Below are 20007 nucleotides of genomic sequence, written 5' to 3'. Positions count from 1 at the left end.
TGAGGAGAAAATATTTAGTTTAAAGAAATTGTGCTCACAATACCAACAGTTCTTCGAACGTGGCAAAAAATTCGGCACATATCCTCATTTGAGTGCACCTCTGAACTATGGTAAGCCCTAAGAAACATGTCGAACATATGCCAAATCGGAGCCTTTAGTCCAGACAGAGTGTCTACAATTTGTAATATTATACGGATAGCACAGGGCTAAACTGACAATACACCCAAAGGTATGGATTACTTCCCCCTGTGAGGCAGCCAGTATCAACATTTAGAAGCAGTGTTACAACATCATCAGTCGGATCAATTACTATCACTACCTAAAAACCTTCACACTGCACAGAACCACATCTAATCTCATCTTATCCAATTCAAAATTTATTGACATGACATAAAAACAAAAAGCATTATATTCCATTTCCATATCAGAATTCAGCTTAGGACATAGTCATCTCACTATCCTTTAGTATGCCAGAATGTGCTACTTTGACAAAGACTTGAAAACAAACTACAAAAAGTATTTTTTGACGCATAAGCGCGTTTCAGATTGATGTCTTTGGACAAGTTCAGCAGATTTGTACAAAATGTGAATTGAAAGCATCCTGCTAGGCAATCTTCCACTCCTGGAATAAATTGAAAATAAGATCATTGATGACTAAACTTCAACGTTCAGGCATAAATGAGTGGTTCCCGAACTTTCATGATCGACGGCCCACTTCCAAAGACTCATCAACACTTGTGGCCCTCCGGTGTTTTCCAAAAATGCCCAGTTATGCTTTTTACCAGTTACTGTCAATTATATTATGCGCTACATTTCAAATTGAAGTCAATAAACAAATTCAAAAGAATAATAAATACAATACAGTAGAAAAATAAGACAAATCCCAGTCAAGATGCTTTGAAATATTAACTCTGGCAAAGGGGAGCTTATGGATGGTGTTAAGCAGGTATAATAATATACATCTTAATAAGTCCTCGACCATTGGTCAATTTTACCTTAAGGTGGTTCAATTTTATAAGCAACAAAGTACAAATGTAGTGAATGACCAAATAGAAGACTTGAATGGCTATTTCCGCACCATAGAAGAGACCGTCTCACCTAGCACCAATTCCTAAAATCCACTCATAGCATTGAATAGACCAGTGGTGTGCAAGTAAACATGCGAAATCCTAATATGACAGTTTATGTTTGAAAAGGCGCTCATGTGGGTAAAAATAAGTAGTGTTTCGTCTTGACAGTTTCAACAAGTAGTTCATTACCTTTAGTCAAATTCACGTCTATGATAGCGGTCTGGATCATAGTAAGATGTGACAACCACCCTGTTGGCAAATTTTCTTCCAGAGAGAGCATTGCAGGCATTCTGAGAATCACTTGTGTCCATAAACTCCACAAAGATTTTGCCAACTCCAGGCACATCTGTACCAGGTACTGGTCGTGGTATCTCCAAGCTTTTCACCTTATAAATTAAGAGTTATTATGTATATGCTTTGCATGTTCGGGTTTAATAAAGGAAAAACGACTCTGAAAATTTAATCTAAAACGCCCCTATGTTCAGTGCAATAAATTGTTCATAAAGTAAATTAACAGCTTTTTACCAGTTACTATAACCAGAAAATTGTTTGCTTGGAGTACTGGAAGGAAACTAAGATTGTTCCACCATGACCATACCATAGGTACTGTATACCAGTAGCCATGATTGTCAACAGTCTCTTGTTAATTACTGATTGAAGCAAAAAGATGGATGCAGTCTCAACGAAAAGAGAAGTTGGAAATGTGGGAGATATAGCCAAGCCCATTATAATTACTAAATTCCTTTTACCTCCTTTGGTAAAGGAAATGATAAATTCGGATGTCAAGTTTATAAGTATAAAAGCACGGAAATTAACATGTATTAGATAGTAAATCTAGATTCAGCGGCCACTGATATAGAAACAAGACAGAAATCGTACATGAACTGATCCTATGAGAACCAAAACATTTTCTATTTCATCTTTGTAACTATTTTCATCTTTGTTTATGACTAATACTAACCTTTCCAAGTTTGTTGCATTCATCCTTCACATCTTCCATGATATCTTCGTACTCTTCTTCATCTTGTAATTCTTCTGGTGTCACCATATTGAGAAGACATATAACTTCTGTGACCGGTCCTTGTTGCGCAGCTGTTACAAGACCAGGTACCTGGAAAATATATATAAGCATACAGATAAGCTCAAATTCAAAGTCCCCCGTATTTTACGAACCATGTGGCAGTAAATTGCCTATATTGGAGTTTTGTCCATACCCAAGGTGCATCGGGCTTTAAGACCGGAACAGTTTTTAAGGAGTGTCGGGTTACTGTATAAAGCTCATTAAACAAAACAAAACTCAACATTTTCTTCAGTTATTGTATATTATTCGAAGAAATGTAGGCAGTTTGTTTAAAAACAATAGTATCGTTAGTGGTTACGAGTTTAGGCAATAAAGCATTACCTGACTCATTCATTAGGTGCATTAGCTTATCAATTTTGGGAAAAAGGGAATTTAAAGAACGCCTTATGGTCCGTAAAATATTGTTGGTTGATAAAACTTATAATTTCCACTTCAGATCCAAACTTTAAGAAATACAAAGTTTGACCACTAAATGTGTGCATATACGTACTCCTATAATTATATGTTAAGAGTGCTTAGATAACTGAATCTTTATGGTCTTCGCATATTTACCGGTACATCATCTTGTATCGTACAGTGCATGTATGTGTTTCAGAGGTATGTCTTAGGTAATACGAATTATCACTAAATCCAGCTGCTTTGATATTCAATTTAGTAAGCCAATATTAGATTATGCACAAGAATTACACAAAACAAGTTTCGCAAAGGGTGAGTAAAGCATTTTTAGTCGGATTAGGATTACGATAAGCCAGTCAACCAGCCACGCAATATATACATAAAAAGATGAACAGGTTGAAACAGTCTCTTCTATTTACAGAAAGAATAGCTGTGTCCTGAATACTCAGAAAAATAGAGTTCCGCAAAAATGTTCACCTGTAGAGTAACTGGTGTTGACAGCATGTTCATTAATCCAGTCTTGGCTCCAACACTTGCTCTTTGTACAATGAGTTTCTTCTCACCCAGTTGCATTCCATTCAATCCAGCAATGGCTTGATCGGTGATTGTAGCATCCACATATTCACAGAATGCATATCCTAAAATATTACAAATTTTTACACCCAATGACTGACCCATTCCGAGTGATTTCACAGCAACAAAGCCATGGAGCGGGAAAAATTAACGGTAGATTGTAAATTCTGAGAAATTGAAAGAAAAACAAAAATTTTCCAACTTGACAGAAATATATACTTAGCCTCGGCTAAAATTTTAATTCCGAGGAAAAACAAATTTAAATATTTTGGCATATGCAAGACTATAATTGTGCCTTTTGTCGACTTTTGAGTTCCGACCTGAAATTCGACCTAGAAATCTGAAATTTAAACTGGAACTCCTGGCAAAATCTGAAAACTTCTACTCTTGAAGAGCTTGTCAGCTCTAACTACAGTAAAAACACGCTAAAATTCAGGTATCAAAATTTGATTGAATGAGTTTGCAATGACAAGGCAATGGTATAAACGTACATTAAAGTACTTCCTGTTGTGCTACCACTGAGGTAAAATCCTCTGCATACAAGCACCATGTAGAGTTTTTGTAATGTTGTCAATTCTAATGTAGGAAAACGTGTCGGAAAATGTTATATATTACCTTTTGATAAAGCCGTAGCACTGTCTTTCACAAGATTAAAAGCCCGAAGCGGACCAAACGAAGTCAGCAACTCTTTTACTTGGTCTTCATTCAAGTAATTTGGTAGACCGCCAACAAATACCTGAACACACAAAATTATATGAGAGCAGTGTTAACTCTAAGCAAATTATGAGTGCGAAAGTGCTTCGCAGTCGAAAAAAAAAGTGCGAAAGTGCTTTTGCCGATTTTCACAAGTTATGTGCCCTAGCCTTTCATATAACCCATTTAAAACGGCATAGATACTCGAAAAAGCGCTCCTCCGGTTAATATTATGAATTAAAGAGAAGCCTTTTCGTTAACCGAGTTCCCTTTAAGCGAATTCATGTTTAATTAAAACAAGCGAATTCATCGGCAACGAAATAACATCTGCTAACACCTGCCGCGGACAAAACTTTCATGCAATGTATCACGGTGTCAGTTGCTTACTCGCCTAAACAGCAAAGACTTTCACATTTGTTACTCCTTCCATCTAACAGACACGAGGCAGGCTGGAAACCATATTAGTTACAGGGTGGATCGTTTGTACAAATCCCGTGCAAAATAATCCCCCAAATATAAATAGCCTAATTAGGGTTAGGTGCGCTGGAAATTCAACTTTTCGATTTATCCCTAAACCTTATCTGATATTTATTAATTTTTGATTTTGAACCACTTTGAAAGTCGCCACCCGCTGTTTTAAAAGATAGGTTAACCTACGTTCCCTCCGAAATATTACGCAGGATACTCCCCTGTTTTAGGAGATAGGTTGACCTACTTTCCTTTCAAACTTTTTTCTCCGAAATATTACACAAGATCACTTTGAAAATCCTCCCGTTTCGTGAGCTAGCGTGACCTAATTCCTCATTTACATTTATATTATACTATTTCAGAGCTTACCCAAAGACAAGTAATTTTTAAATGTCGACATGCCTTGGTTTGCGTGCGAGTTAGTTTAAATCGGGCAGAAAACATCATATATTGGCAAAATGTTCAGTAATGTCATGTACTTTCAACATTCATAAATAGCACTCTTTGTAACGCTGCTGACCTAGTATCAAATATTCGCACCACAACGCCACTTGCGAGGTTTCCATATATTTCAATTACACTAATAGGAACGATGACACCAAAGAGTTTTCTTTTGCGAAGGTACACTAAATATAAGGAGGGTGATTCTTGAGAAAAACATGAATAAAAAAAATAAACGAATGATATGATAGTGGATCCCAAATAATTTTGACAGTGTCTCGAAATACCAATCCTTTTGATAAATAATTTTTATTCGACCACATGAACGCTGATATTCTGAAAATTAATGTTGAAAGAGAATTACGCATTCTCAGATATCGGACATCCAGTCGCGATATTCAATCGTTCATATGCACAAATCTCACATTAATAGTAATTGCTACCCAAGTTTGTAAAATTTAGAAACCAACAAACAGAAAATAACTTATCCTAAAACACAATTAAAATTCAGTCGGCAATAAATTCATCGCCAAGACGATGCCATACAAAACAAAAGAGATTTGGTCGCGAGAGTTACGTGAGATGCTGCCGTTGATTTTTAAGCAGAATGAAAAATAATTTATAATTAATAAACGGGAGTTACGACGCCCTTTACACATCGTGTGTATTAAACTTCCCTGGTAAGTACTTTGGTAAGTACTAATATTATTGTACTTATACACCTGTTGGGAGTATTTCGGACAATTTCGAATTTAAAATAAATGAAAACCCGACATATAATAAAGTCGCAAAAGTAAAATGAACATTTATTGAAAAAGGTATTATTTAAGTAAGACAACATGATCGTACAATTCCGCCAAAACCTCGATGTTCGCAAGTGAGATGATAAATAAATACTTCCCTGTATTCGATCAATTAACTTTAGCGTATCGTTGTTCTGCCAACAAACAAACAGCCGGGTGCAAAATATTTCAGTCCTGTGATATGCTCACAAATATTCTCGATATTAATATCATACCCTCGCGTATGTACTTTCTATTAGCTCTTTAGTGATCCCTTCCATCCTTAGCCAAGTCATGTTTCGAATATGTGAACATTTTATTCGACCATACATGGCCGGCGGGATGTTAAAATTGTAAACAAGAGAGAGGTAAAATCAATCGCGAATTTCGTTATAACGGCTCGTTTACGAATTGTTGCGCCTGTTATCGTCGAAAATGATTACATTTGTTGTATTTTGAGGCATTTAAGCAGAAATAATTAGGGCATGACATCATCAAAATCGTCAAGTGAGATCTTGAAATTGCAAATTCCGTAAATAAAATTGTGAATTATTCGGTAACGAATTCAGCTTTAATGACCGTCGGGGTATTGTTTTGTTGAAAATTATTATTAATGTGAGAGCGCCAAAAACATACAGTCCATACCGATGCGACTGCAATTTATATGGTCGCAATTGGTGTGGTGCGTTTATTGATAGTGTAAAAAAAAAATTAACGAATATCAATTATAACCAAGCCTGTCAGCGTGTTTATTTTCTGTGGGCAGGAATCGTAAAATACCATCTTGAGACAAATTCACTTCTATCATAAAATCTTAATCGTAATATATCGTATAATAAAATCGTAAAAAACCGCCCCCACACTCGTCCAAACGTGTGTCGAGCTTGAACGACAGGAACAGATTCATCGACGACCTTAATTAGGGAAAATATGTATTTTATTGGGAATGCAAAATAAATGTAACAAAACGCATTTTTTGTGATATAACTTTGTATTTTCGGAAACGGGTTGCCGTGAAAGGAAAAATTTGATCTAAATTAATCGCAAAAATGTTTTATTTTAAATGTAACAAAACACATTTTGCGATATAACCTTGTATTTTCGAAAACGGGTGTCCTGAAAAGTAAAATATGATCTAAATTAATCGCAAAAATGTTTTATTTTAAATGTAACAAAACACATTTTTCGAGATACAACTGTATTTTCGGATACCGGGTGTCATGAAGAGTAAAATATGATCTGAATTAACGGTAAATAATGTTTCATTCCAAATGTATCATAACGCTTTTTTGCGATATAACTTTGTATTTTCGAAAACGGGGCGTCACGAAAATTAATAATCTAATGTTTTATCTATCGTCTAACTAACGTCTGGAACACATCATTTTCGGGGAGAACTCTAGCCCGCGAAACGTCATTTAATTTAAAATAAAGAATGTTTCACGCATTTCAAAACGGAAAATCACCAGTAAGTGGACAGGGATTCAACCCTCCGGATTCAGTATTCTATATCCCCGTGTCAGAACTTTCTGAAGAATAGAACAAAGAACCCGTCAAACCGCCGCGGAAGAATGGGAGTATTTTTTGCACTAATACTTAGGGCATGACAATATCAAAATCGTCAAGAAACTGGTGAATTTGCAAATTCCATAAATAAAATTGTGAATTGCTCGGTAACATTTTAGCTATAATTATCGCCGGGGTATTGTTTTGTTGAAAACACGTTGAAACTTGAGGGAATTAGTTACAATTAGCGCCTGACCTCTATTAGGCACTCGAGCACTCGAAAAAAAAAGCACTCGAGCCCAATCTTTTTAGCATTAAGTCGCATACGTAAAATATCCTGTAAAAGAAGTGCTGTTCATTAACGCCATCTCGTCTTATGACCACGCAGAAATGCCTTTATTGCCGAATTATTCAATCACTATTTTAAATCAACATTCAGGATTGGCACAATTTCAGGTTTGCCAAGTTTATCACCATAGAAATACATGACAAAGTTAATTATCGTCTTAATAAATATCTGCATCACGGTATGGACAATAATATTACCATTCCCATAAAATTGGGACGGTAAATTTACAAATCTTGATAGGTAATATTAAAGCCAACGCAAATGTTAATTTGAGTCCTCAATGTCTTCAACAGCTGTTGCCGATGTGAACGAACGGGTAAACCCGATATATAAAACTTTGATGACCGCCGACCCACAAGAATTCATATTTGTAAAAAGGAGAGGGCGGGAATATAGATTACCCAAAACCTGGATATCGCCGCCAAAACCATCGGTGACAAGAACAATTAGCCATTACAACGGAATTAACCAGTAAAAAGGCTTTATTGCCGATTTTTTAATGTTTCCACCACGTTTATTCGGTACTCCTTAAAAATATTCGATTCAAAAAAATATTGAATTTTGCCCACCTGTCCTCGCATATCAATGAGGAATAGTTGTGTAAATATCGCAAAATTCCGGAAAATGCCACGTCCCTTCAACATTGTGATTACAATAAAATGGCACTTAATGGTATTTTGTGAATTTGGTGATTTTGCAAATCTGTGACATGCTGCTAAAAGTTTCGTCTGATTTGAAAATCGTGCAGTTTGGTCACAATTCATCCAAAGTGACTATAACACGTTACTAACACTTTTATAGTCATTTTGAATTCATCGATATCATTGATAGTCACATGACCTTCAAAGAAACGCACTGCCTAGTATTCCAACATCTGGTTTCAAACACCCGGGAGCGTTTTTTGCGGGAGAAGCGGAATCGGTGTGCTTGTATAATAATCATATTATAAACAAGAATTTTGCCGTTAATGCAAAAGCTTTATCTCCTTTGTCTGCATCTCATAGGTTAAAATTCCGATAAATATCGTTATGATATGCAGAATTGAGTTACAAAAGTACTAGTATGTTACTTATTTGTCAACTTAATACTCGAAAATATTTGAAAACTTTGAATTTTTATTCCATTCAAAATCGGAAAAAAGTGCTTTTTCTCTTCAAAATCGGAAAAAAGTGCTATTTCGCAGTCCCTAAAAAAAGTTGCGAAAGTGTTTCGCAATTTTCGCAAAAAAGTGCGCTAATAGTGAACACTGTATGAGAGACTTAACAAATTTGACTACGGTAATTCTACATAATTTCAATACAACATAATATTACCTTATGTAGAGAATCTTGTACGACAGTTGAAACAACACCTGGCAGATGAACAGAAGGTGTTTCTGAAGATCCTGGCAGTGGTTTGTAGTCACTTGGTCGTCGAATTTTCAATGATTGACCCATGAAATTTATACCATCAAAAGCAAGAGCCTTAAATAGAAACAATACTCCAGCTTGATATCTACTTGGCAATAAGTATTAATAGCTGATGGTAAGTTTTGCATCACACTATCTGGTGATATAGAACCAGGGATGTCCAAAACGAATCAAATATCGAATACAATATCTCAACCGTAACAAACAACACAGAGAAAACAATGTCTTTTATATTTATGTTGTTTTAGATATTTCATGTAATTTTTCACATGCACTTGCCCCAATGTAGAATGTAAACAATACTTCAAATTCGAAAACGTTTTCTCATAATGTATTTAAAATAGAAAAATATTCGGCTTTGGCCATCCTTGTAGCCTATAGAATAAAGTCTGGTATACTGTTGTGGTGTAATATTACATTTTTTTTCAACATATAAAGCAGTTAAGCAAATAGAAATGGCAGCGAGTTGAGAAATGGTACACAATATCGCATTCAGACATATTATAGCAATTGGACTTCTGTCCTGTTTATTTATCTAGCGGTGAATTATATCAAATCTCTTTCTAAAAATCTTTATATCTACTTATATATATACTTATATCTGTTTATATATCTAACAGTAATAATATATCAAGATTTGAAAAATTTCTGTATTTACCTGTGTAGTTTCATCCACAGATCTGAACTCTAGGAAAGCAAAATTTTTGTCAAGGTTTATCTGAACAGCTAATACAGGGTTTCCGGGCGCTTGTGCAAGACCAGACATTTTCATTTGTTGATTGAAAAAATCCATCATGGCATCCTCTGTCACCCCAAAAGGTATGTTACCAACATATAATCTCCGAGCTTGGAACAAGTAGAAAGGCTGAAAAACAGTAAAACAATACATCCGTGTATAAATTGCTTCACTATAAATCCATTCAATTCATGAAACAGGTAAAATTACCCACACAAACCTGACGAGTCATCTGTGTCCCCGGTAGAGGTGCCGCTGGACCAGTAGGTGTCCCAGTGCCAAGACTTGGAGTTGTAGCCATAAGAGGGATCTGTCCAGCTGCTTGCATGGCCTTGTATTGAAGTGGGGTGAGGTGTTCAAACCCAGATGGTGCCACGTCCCAATATTTGTATTGTTTCTTTTTCTTTGTAGCTGTAGTTGGTTTTTCCTTGCTTCGAGATCGACTGCGTCGCTTTCTATTCTCTCTTGACCTCGATCGCCTGTTGGGTTAAAAAAAATTTGGGGTCGCTGCAATTTAGAAAACAAGAATAATAAATCTTTGTAATATAATAAATATGCCTACAATAGCCATGGACCGAAAAGCCAAATCACTTGGCACAAAATAAACTGCATTATTAGGAACTTGAAATTCTATTAGAATATAATCAATCAGAAAATTATATTATTTTAAATATAAAAAAAAAATCCATTCTATAAAAATATTTTATAATAAAATCTTACTTACTTTGATACTTACTCCATATCTGATAATAAAAAAGTCAATAAACTACATGAATTTAAAAAAATTACTAAATATTATTTATCATACAGATAAAACTTGAATTTAATCCAATCACGAATCATATTTATATATCAATATGACCTGCAGAGTTGGTTATTATGCTTATGATCTGAGATTGTTGAAAGACATTTGGAAATGAATTCAAATTCAGCCATCCTCGCATACACAGTACCTTCGACGTTTTTCTCTGCTTTTGCTTCTTCTTTTCCTATCTCTATCACGATCCCGATCTCTGCTGCGTCTCCGGTCATGATCTCTATCACGTGACCTGTCTCTCCTCTTACGATCACGCCTGTCTTCATTGCCACCTTGTGGTTTTATATCTTCTCCATATCCTTGATTATTTCCAGGTGGATAACCACCATTTTCATATGAATCAGGACCAGCCTCTTGCTGAAAATAATGTAAATAATTTTATCAAAAACCTTTTTTGAATGTTTGATTAGGTCTTGTCTCATTCTACCGAAATTAGAAATCAATCAAGCATGCCTGATCAGATGAAAGAATTGCGACACACTATTGCTTCTCATTTTTGGCTCCCTAAAGAAAAACTATGGTTGTACCAGTTGGTAAAAGCAAAGGAATATTTTCAGCAATATCAAACACTGAAACTTGAATTATTATACAAATGTATGGATAAAATGTAATTTACATGATTTATAAGCTTAAGAATTGATATTTTAATAACTGAATAATTATTTCATGTATTGTTTAACGTTAAGTTACCACTTCATTGATCATCATGCATTCATGTGTACAGTACGGTACCGTATGCTTGTATGACGTGGAGGCAAAATTGCAGTACCGTATTTTCACTATAACAATTATATTATGCATAATTATTTCAATTCAGATACTCAAACAAATTAACGTACGTTATGGAATTAAAATATAATTGCCAGCCTAGAGCAGTCAGGCAGCAGAGAACAAACCGGAATACCGGTACGGTATACTACCTTCATAAAGGCCTGTTGGTTCTGGTCCATATTGTACTTCCTGAACCTCCAATTTCGACAATACAATTAAAAATCAGGTACGAAAAATTTAAATTCACTGAGGTTTCTAATGTATCACGAATTATTCACCCACAGACGGCTGACGAGCAGTACAGAACAATTGCAGACGCAAATATGTCAGACTCGAGGAAAGGAACTACAAGTCACGTGATTATTCCTCATCACTAGAGGCGATAGTGACACATAGACTATATGAAAATGGATACTTACTTATAGGCCGCGAGCCGAGGCAGTTTATCTTTCAGTTTCGTAGCGCACAAAAGTGAACTACCTGAAAATGATTTTAAAATGTTCCTTAAAAATTTGCTAACAAATAATGACTTGTTCCCATTTCCAAAAGTTGCACGCTTTACGGAAAAGACGCTTTAGCTTTTACTACAAGAAATATGCGCTATGATCTGTCCTATATTCTCTGCTTTTCCGGTATCATGGACCAATGAACGCAGACTTCTGTATGATGTAACAATTAAATTGGTCAGCTGTAGGTGGATCCCCCATGGTCGGATGGATATCACTTTCAATACGGTAGTTTTTTCAGTTAATATTACTTGATTTCTTCTAAGAAAGTGTTAAGAAGGATGATAAGTGAGCTATTAAAATAAAACAATTTTTTTTTTGACTTTTTTCGATAACAAGAAATCTTTCCTACCCGTTTTAAGGTATTATAATGTATGTTTAGCAGTTTTTTTTTAAATAAAAACGTGTTATTTATACATGAATGAATATCGGTTATTACATTTTTATATTTGAAAATCTCTAATTTATTATTTTGTTTTTGATAAATGAAAATAAAAAACACCCCCCCCCCTCCAAAAAAAAATAGGCCCTAGTGGTATTTATCGAAAAAACATTGAAATAAGACACCGTTCTTTTTTCCGGGAAAACACGGTAGTACAATGGTTCCCAACCTTTTTACCCGCCGGCGATAAAATTAAATTAAATGTACTCGCGGACCGGCAAGAAATTGAAATGACCGGAACAGAAAAGAATAACATATATTTGCATAATATATTGCAATGTCAGGCGCTCAATATGCTTCTAGCCAAAAAGGCACACTTAAAAACTTTCACACGAAGAAAAACTATCAAATAATGTGCCGGCCAAAAATTGAAATGAGTGAAACATAAAATAATACTATGTATTTGCGTAATGAAATGCAGTGCTGAGCACCCATTATGAATAAGAAAGGCAAGCATAAAACATCTCACATAAAAAACATGTACATACCAAATCATGTGCAAACGCAATTAACTGAGAATTTTGCTGCTGTTTGCTCCGTTTCCAATATAGGATAGCAAACGAGGCCTCAAAGAAGTTTTCGCAACACGTAGCTCTGAGATCCCCAAAACAGCGCTCTTACTCCATAGTGACACCTTGTGTCCCATCACTAATTAATTAATAACTTGCTAATTATACAATGTAATTCATCCAAAACCAATAGGCTTCTGGTTCGACATATGATGAATGCACAATCTGGAGCAGATTCAATATTGCTTTAGTGAGATATTGCATGCATCTAACAGACAGACAGACAGACAGACAGACAGACAAATACCTATCAACTTACTTACCGATTAAAATCGATAAGTAACAACGAAATTTCTCGCGGACCGGCAAAAAAGCTTCGCGGACCGACACCGGTCCGCGGACAGCCGGTTGGGAACCACTGACTTAGTATGTGCTGTGTGTGAAATATGTAAACAACATATTGAAACCTTATTACCTTTATTACTTATCGATTTTAATCGGTAAGTATGTTGATAGGTATTTGTCTGTCTGTCTGTCTGTCTGTCTGTCTGTCTGTCTGTCTGTCTGTCTGTCTGTCTGTCTGTCTGTCTGTCTGTCTGTCTGTCTGTCTGTCTGTCTGTCTGTTAGATGCACGCGATATCTCACGAGTTACCACATTTTTGTGATCTCGAAGCGGGACCCCCCAAAGACCATATCTGTGATTTTTGCTCCTTTAAATTTTACATTGGGGGCCTATATTTAAAACCATTCCAACCGTCTTCATTGACCATATTGTAATCGAAAGTTCATGCGCTGTCTGTCTAATTATCGGTTTCAGTTCGAAAAATAGAAATAAATTTACGTTAACGTTAAGCCCCCTTTTGGCGTACGATGCTTACACGTAACAAAATGTAGCAATTATCCGTAATGTAACAAAACAACGGAACAAACAAAACCACGCACGCATCTTCAGTAAGAAGGCTAACGGTACGCTACACAGCAACAACAGTGTCAATAACATTATAATTTGTATTGTTCGTGTTTTATGCTGACTGGTTGAACGCCAAAGCGGGACATTTGGCTGACCTGTCGGGATACCGGGACAAGACGTTGAAAAGTGGGACTGTCCCGCCTAAAGCGGGACGTATGGTAAGCCTAGTTATGCATAGAGTTATCTGGAATGATGTTGTTATGTATTGCTATGATGTATTGTTTGTTGATTGATATTGTTTATTACAATATTGTTTTATTTTATTGCAATATTGTATTATTTTATGAAAATCCAATAAAAAAGAAAAATATTTTTTTGAAAAAAACGGTGAAATAAGTAAATGTTATGGCAGTTGGTACAATGTATGCATATTGAATCCGGATATGGCCTCGTTCTTTTGGTTTCATATCAAACGCAAAGTTGTCATTGTGAAGTCACCGTTAACATCTTGCTGATTAGATAATGTTGCGAAAGTAGTCAAGTAAGTCGATTCTCGTAGAAACACCTGTACTTCAGTATACAGACAAAACGCCAGATTTAGCCTTTAGATTTAGTCTCATTCGAAATCCTAAATTGTCAGTATATCAAATTTAACCTGCGTATATTATGACCTCATCGCAGTAGTAGTGAACATTTATTATTATTAATACAAATATTTTTCTAGTTTCATGGTATATATGAATGGAATTAAAATTTCACCATGCGATTCTGTAATCTGAATACCATCGTTTGCAAGCAGTTCCCCGAATCCCCACGTTGACCAATGATAGTTGGACCCACAAATGATGCGATGAAGAAACTGGACAGAATGGCGAGAGCAAACAAAAAATCGATTGTGCAAAATTGAGAACGCGGTGGTGAGTAGAATAATTTATCATTGATTAGTGTAATAAATATACTGTAGTTATTGTTGCTGAGGACTGTTCAAAACAAGTCGCAAAGTCTCCATAAAATTAAAAAAAAAATCGAATTTATGAAAACATTTCAAGATAGGAATGTCGTAACATAGCGGTAATCTTTGCATTAAATTGATGATCCCGAATTGCGCAAAAACATATTTGAAAAACCTGTAACTTCGAACAACATAAACCTCTCCGCTTATATAGGAACTGGCAGCAAACTTACATCTTAGTTAGTTCAGTGTTAGGACTAGAGGCAACGTCAAACATCCCCCCTCCTCTTTTATTTTTAATTCGCAGAAGAAAAAAAACTATGGTTTCCCAAACGTCGAATTATTTTTCTGTTACTCTTGGTGAACTGCGCCGCATTCGGGCTTGCGAAAAAACAATTGGGCTTAACTCCAGGTTCGTTTTTGGATGACCCTTGGTTCTTGTTATCAATTCCAACAATCAAAGTGATTGGCGCAGGTCTGACTTTCTGAAGCTCAATCTCAACTACAATGATATTGTTTTGGGAACTAGGTCGTTTGCCAAATCCAACGTCATCATATTCATTGTTTTTACTTTCATTAGCATCTTCATATAAAAATGTGCCCTTAAAAACACACACAAATTTAATACGATTTTCTGCTAAGATTCTACACTCCCTTACATTTACAATTCTTTTTCTAGATCGCTGAAAAGACAAATAGGAAATCTGAATCAATCTAAAAGACTTCTCTACTATGATGAACCATGATTCACCAGCCTAACGCGAACACCGGAGACCGCAAGCAGTAGGTAATAATACAGCGGAACTTTGGATGAAATATCAGATCTCGTCGGATTCATATAAAAATTTAGGAATAAATAATAGTAATAGCCATCGAACGAATAATATAATCTTTAACCACTGAAAATTTCAAAGCAATTGGTTCAGTATAGTTAACGATTTTTTCATACGGTAACAACAAGAAGAAGCGGTAACAACAACATAATAACAAAATGATCCACGATCAATTTTGATTGCAAAAATTTATATTCTAATTGTGAGTCAGACAATGAAAACTATATATAGCGAAGCAGCTTCTTATACATTTTATATAATTAGGTTTTCTGGTTTTACTGACACAACATCAGAACTCAACTTGACGAAAATAACCGAGTTTTGGACAATTCGCATCATCAAATCAAACTTCGTTTGGCTACTCGGTTACAGAACACTTGAACATTAGTCCAATTAATTTAGATTGAGAAACGACAAACTGGACAATGACAGAACAATACTTTAATAATATCTGCTGTGGTGTATGGAATTGCGCAACAGATCGCTCCAGAACATTATTAAAACAACATAGGCTACGTACATTTACATTTCGAGTACCCTACTTGGATACCTGTCGCTCCGCATCGACACAGTGAAAAAAAAATTCCGCGTAAAATACCGAATCAATCAAAAGATGAAGATATTCCGTCAACTTCTAGTGCGACAGAAGTTTTTGTATCAAGTATATCTAATGTTTTTGTTACTTTTCTGGATTTGCGTCTGGCATGACAACACCAAGTGTTAGGAGTAACGATACCACAATTGTTACAACCGTTCCTAGACCCGTTAATCCGGCGTCCTTGGCTGGTGTTGTTTATCCTAATAGTCAACAACCAAATATATGTTATGGAAATATTCCGTATCAAATGTATTGTCAGAATTATTATTCTTATTTTCATAGTAACTTCTTATGGTTTCTGCGCAAAACCCATTTTACTAGGGGTTCCAACAGCCCACCCTAACATCAATTTATCCAACAAATTTCTGTACAATTTGTACCGGGTTATATAGAGGGACCTAGTCCTGATATTCCACAGGAAATTTACGATAGAGCTCATTCAGCATCAAAAATGCGTAAGCGTAGTATCAAAGTTTTCATGATGGTGATGACCTGAACAATTTCGCAATTTGATTCAAATCAAGTACGTCCCATACCAGAGCTAAAGATAACCACGCAAAGGTAATTTGATTATATAGCTTTATTGATGCAAAGATTATTGGCCATTTGAAAATTTATTTCGCTCCAAGATAGATATAATTCTGATGTTATATTCAATATATTGCAATACTTGATACAGTTTTTCTGTGTGGCTGGTGAAAGAAACCCCGATAAGAAATTTAGAGATCGTTTACAGCTAGTGGGTGAGTGTTAAATACTTATGCCCGAGATTTCGATTGTTAGACTTACTTGGCCTATGAACAATCACCAGCTACAAAACGTTTAATATGTCAGCAATTTTTGAATGAATTTAGAAACCCCAGGGCTCAGGAATTTCTAAATGGCTGAACCTATAGCTAAGCATTTACGAGCGTATGTTAATAAGTGTTCAACTGATCGAGCAGTTGAGACCGACAAATATACAGCTGTTTGCGTGGATCCAAATTGACCACAAATCTCACATGTTAATGCGATGAGCTCAGAGTTAAGATATAGCGGTAGTTGTAATGGCGATCCCAGACATCAAAATTATTGCAGAAAACAAAATGAACTCCGTGGTGGTCGCGGCCCTTGTAACCGTGGACGTGGCCGAAGTACCTTATCTGGCGCATAAAAACCCTGTTATTCTGGTGGTTGAAGTTACTATGGGAAGTCTAACCATACAGACGAGATACGTTTTGCTTTGCAGAAAGCTCTGGGTAAATATCGTAATATCAAGCAGGTAGACGATAGACAGTCTAAATCCGATGTTAACTCTGTGTTAAACACGGAGGGGTTGGTGAACAAGGCCAGTCACCAACCCGAGAAATAGATTAGAATGTAGAGCTTGAATCAAATAGGCTAAACAGCCTGTAAATGAAAAAATATCGACTAACTAACTAAAATGAGCTATATGAAGAATATGCTAAAAAAAGTCTCTAACACCCTTTCCAATGTTTATACCGAATGCGGGAAAATTTGTACACTTATACCGACATTTTGATCGGAGATAATTTGTATGCAAACATTATTATAGACTGTGGTGCTGGTGCCTCTTTCATTTCATCCTCCCTGTGGAAAAAAAGCTAGCAGAAGTCACGACATAGAATCTGTTAATCGGAGGTTTGAATGTTATAGAGGAGAACCTATTTATATTTCGGGTAGACCTAAAATACGTGTTTTTTGTAGCAGAAGACATTAAAGTTAATGTCGATAAGATACTGTTAGGAAACGATTTCTTTACTACTTATTCCCAAATTATTGATTACAATGACTGCAGTCTTAAGATTGGGCAGATCTGCGTTTATTTTACATGCGAAACTACCCCAAATCCAATACGCACTTACAAAGTGTCTTCAATTGATGAAGTCGTGATAGGACCTTCTGAAACTGTCGTCTTAATGGGAAGTCTGATGGGTAATGACTATAATGACACAGATATAAGCACCAATAATATTACTGAGACTGATTTTTAATCTGTGTCTTCTGATAAGTCAAGTGGTACTATACCGACCCGTATTTTTGGTTACTTTGAAAATAGACCTCCCTTGCTTGCAGAAAAAGGATTCGGCTCTTCGAAGTTTGATTTATTATTCTATTGATACCCAAATACCGGTTCGTATTTTGAACCCAGGACCGTTCTCATTGAATGTTAATAAAAATCAAGCACTTGGGGAATTTACTCCTGTAATATGTTTGGCTGAGGTTTTCAATGCTCCACCCAATGACTGAATATTTGTTGGAAACAATGCAGGTCACCCTTGTAATATTAACGTGACCGAAAGCACGAAAAAGAGTCCACTTGAGATTAGTTTGAAGTAAAAATTCACAAATTTTCGGCGTGAGCCCAAGGCGTGAGCCGCTTGCTTTAGGAAAGAAATAAGAAGACAAATACAAGAATTGCTAGATAATAGTATAATCCAAGAATATGAAAGTCCATTTTCATGCCCTATTTGTACCCGTAAGTAAGACAAATGGGTCTTCGAGAATTTGCTGTGAACACAGATTTTTAAAAGAAGTTACAGTAAAGCAAAATACATCCATACCTAGAATTAATGATGTTTTAGATGCCCTTGGTGGTAGGCTTGCACGTAATTTACGGATTTACGGAATTACGGAATAATTTCGAGTTACGGAAGCGAAGTTACGAATTACGTAAAGTCGTAATTATTGGTCGAGCGCTTTCGCGATTGAAACGAGCTCTCTTCAGAGCAGTCAATTCCGTCGATGGTAAAAAATTAAAGTTTAAGTAAAGGAAGTTAGAGTTCCGGTATTCGCAGCCGTTTTTCTCTCTCTTGTTATGCAGATGGGGAAGGCATACCGCGTCATTTACTACCCTATTATCAACTTATCTAGCATGGCCAATGTACATATTAACCGTAGATAAGGAATAGAATTGTGTTGAGACTGATGGACGTCAACACACCTGGTTTCAACTTCTTCGGATGAAATGACTAAAGAATGTAAGAGATCAACTTATAAAACATGGTCTATTTGTAAATGCCGTGATAATTAATGTCGCTTATCAAGCAGCAATATAAAGACGGAAGAGAAATTGCGTAATGAACCAACGCAACTTAGTCTTTTCGGCATCGGTAAAGCGATTGAGACGGCAGAGAAACAACAATACGACGGGATTTCCCGTGTTTATTCTGCGCGAGATCTATTTTCTATTACAAAATCTTGATGTTCTGTTACCGATTTTATCGTTATATATCTGTCCGGACTTGGCATTGCTCAATATGTTTTTCACAATGCCTCGCAATATGTCGGCCAAATATGATTACCTGTCTTTACCAAATGCGGCAACTTATTTTGATTTATCGTCGACTCGAATACCACCGGCCCTCGACCAAACTTGTGTTAATCTTGGCAAATAGGATTGTCGACTTGAGTTAGAAAAATAAATTAATATTTTCATGAGTGCAAAATAAATGTCACAAAATGCATTGTTTTGCGATATAACTTTGTATTTTCGGAGAAGGCATGTCATATAAGTACGGTATTTTAAATAATGCGCAAATAATTAATATTTGATCTAAATTTATCACAAATAATGTTATAACTTTTAGGCCGCGAAATGATTTAATGTAAAATGAAGCATGGAATTCGGAATATCGTCAATAAGTCGGCATCAATAATTATTATAAAATGCTAACTGAGTAGTAAAGTCGGATATTGTAAAAAACGGTGAAATAACAAGTCTTCGTCGCGGGGTAAGCGAAAGTATAATCAAACGAGAGAATACGCTTGTAGTTGATTAATAAATTAGCAACCCGGAATTTTTATTTAATACGAAAGTCGTATTAATACGTTAATACGATTTTAAAAAAGTGAACTATCGTTTCTTAAATATATTACCAGTGTTGGTAATGATAAAATTGATCGCATAAAATTTGGTGATAAAGTGGATAAAAAAATCAAAGCTAATACAAAAGATAAAAATCAGATGATATTATTTTGAATTCACTCCTTGATATTTGTCTTTAACATCTACCGCCGGCGTGTAGTACTGCCGGGAATATGCAAACCAAACTTCGATGTCCCATTCGGAATAGAAGTGGATTAAATTGGTTGTTATGATAGGTTTAAATGTGTGAAAAATTACGGGGTCATTACGTAATCGATTTGGCCGTAATTACGGAAT

The 20007-nt window shown here is 35.7% G+C and overlaps 1 protein-coding gene across 2 annotated transcripts; it reads right to left on the bottom strand.

Annotated features, from left to right (window-relative positions):
• Positions 1-356: 356 nt before the first annotated feature.
• On the bottom strand, positions 357-11425 carry LOC120330126 (splicing factor U2AF 50 kDa subunit-like). Of its 2 annotated transcripts, none has more exons than XM_039396965.2 (10): positions 11242-11425; positions 10458-10678; positions 9725-9983; positions 9427-9633; positions 8673-8822; positions 3736-3856; positions 3025-3185; positions 2032-2181; positions 1260-1456; positions 357-622 (listed from the first exon to the last, which is right to left on the bottom strand). In XM_039396965.2, the coding sequence occupies exons 1-9, from the start codon at positions 11269-11271 to the stop codon at positions 1262-1264; spliced, it is 1494 nt and encodes a 497-aa protein (XP_039252899.1). In that variant the 5' UTR covers positions 11272-11425; the 3' UTR covers positions 357-622; positions 1260-1261. The 2 variants fall into 2 exon arrangements, with proteins under 2 accessions (XP_039252899.1, XP_039252898.1); XM_039396964.2 differs by having other exon boundaries at positions 9719-9983; positions 11242-11423.
• Positions 11426-20007: the final 8582 nt, after the last annotated feature.

The sequence above is a fragment of the Styela clava genome, chromosome 12, assembly GCF_964204865.1.
Source record: "Styela clava chromosome 12, kaStyClav1.hap1.2, whole genome shotgun sequence".
Lineage (NCBI taxonomy): Eukaryota > Metazoa > Chordata > Ascidiacea > Stolidobranchia > Styelidae > Styela > Styela clava.
Note: the sequence above shows the minus strand (reverse complement) of the source record. Positions and strands in the feature narration are given on the sequence as shown.

What these genes read in the sequence shown, in the direction of transcription:
- LOC120330126 (XM_039396964.2), bottom strand. Translation starts at nt 11,271, where the DNA reads ATGGACCAGAACCAACAGGCCTTTATGAAG. An exon ending in CTGTGGATGAAACTACACAG is followed by an intron (nt 8,823 to 9,426) that starts GTAAATACAGAA and finishes TTTCTATTTAAG; the next exon opens with GCTCTTGCTTTTGATGGTAT. An exon ending in CAACACCAGTTACTCTACAG is followed by an intron (nt 2,182 to 3,024) that starts GTGAACATTTTT and finishes TATATTTTCCAG; the next exon opens with GTACCTGGTCTTGTAACAGC.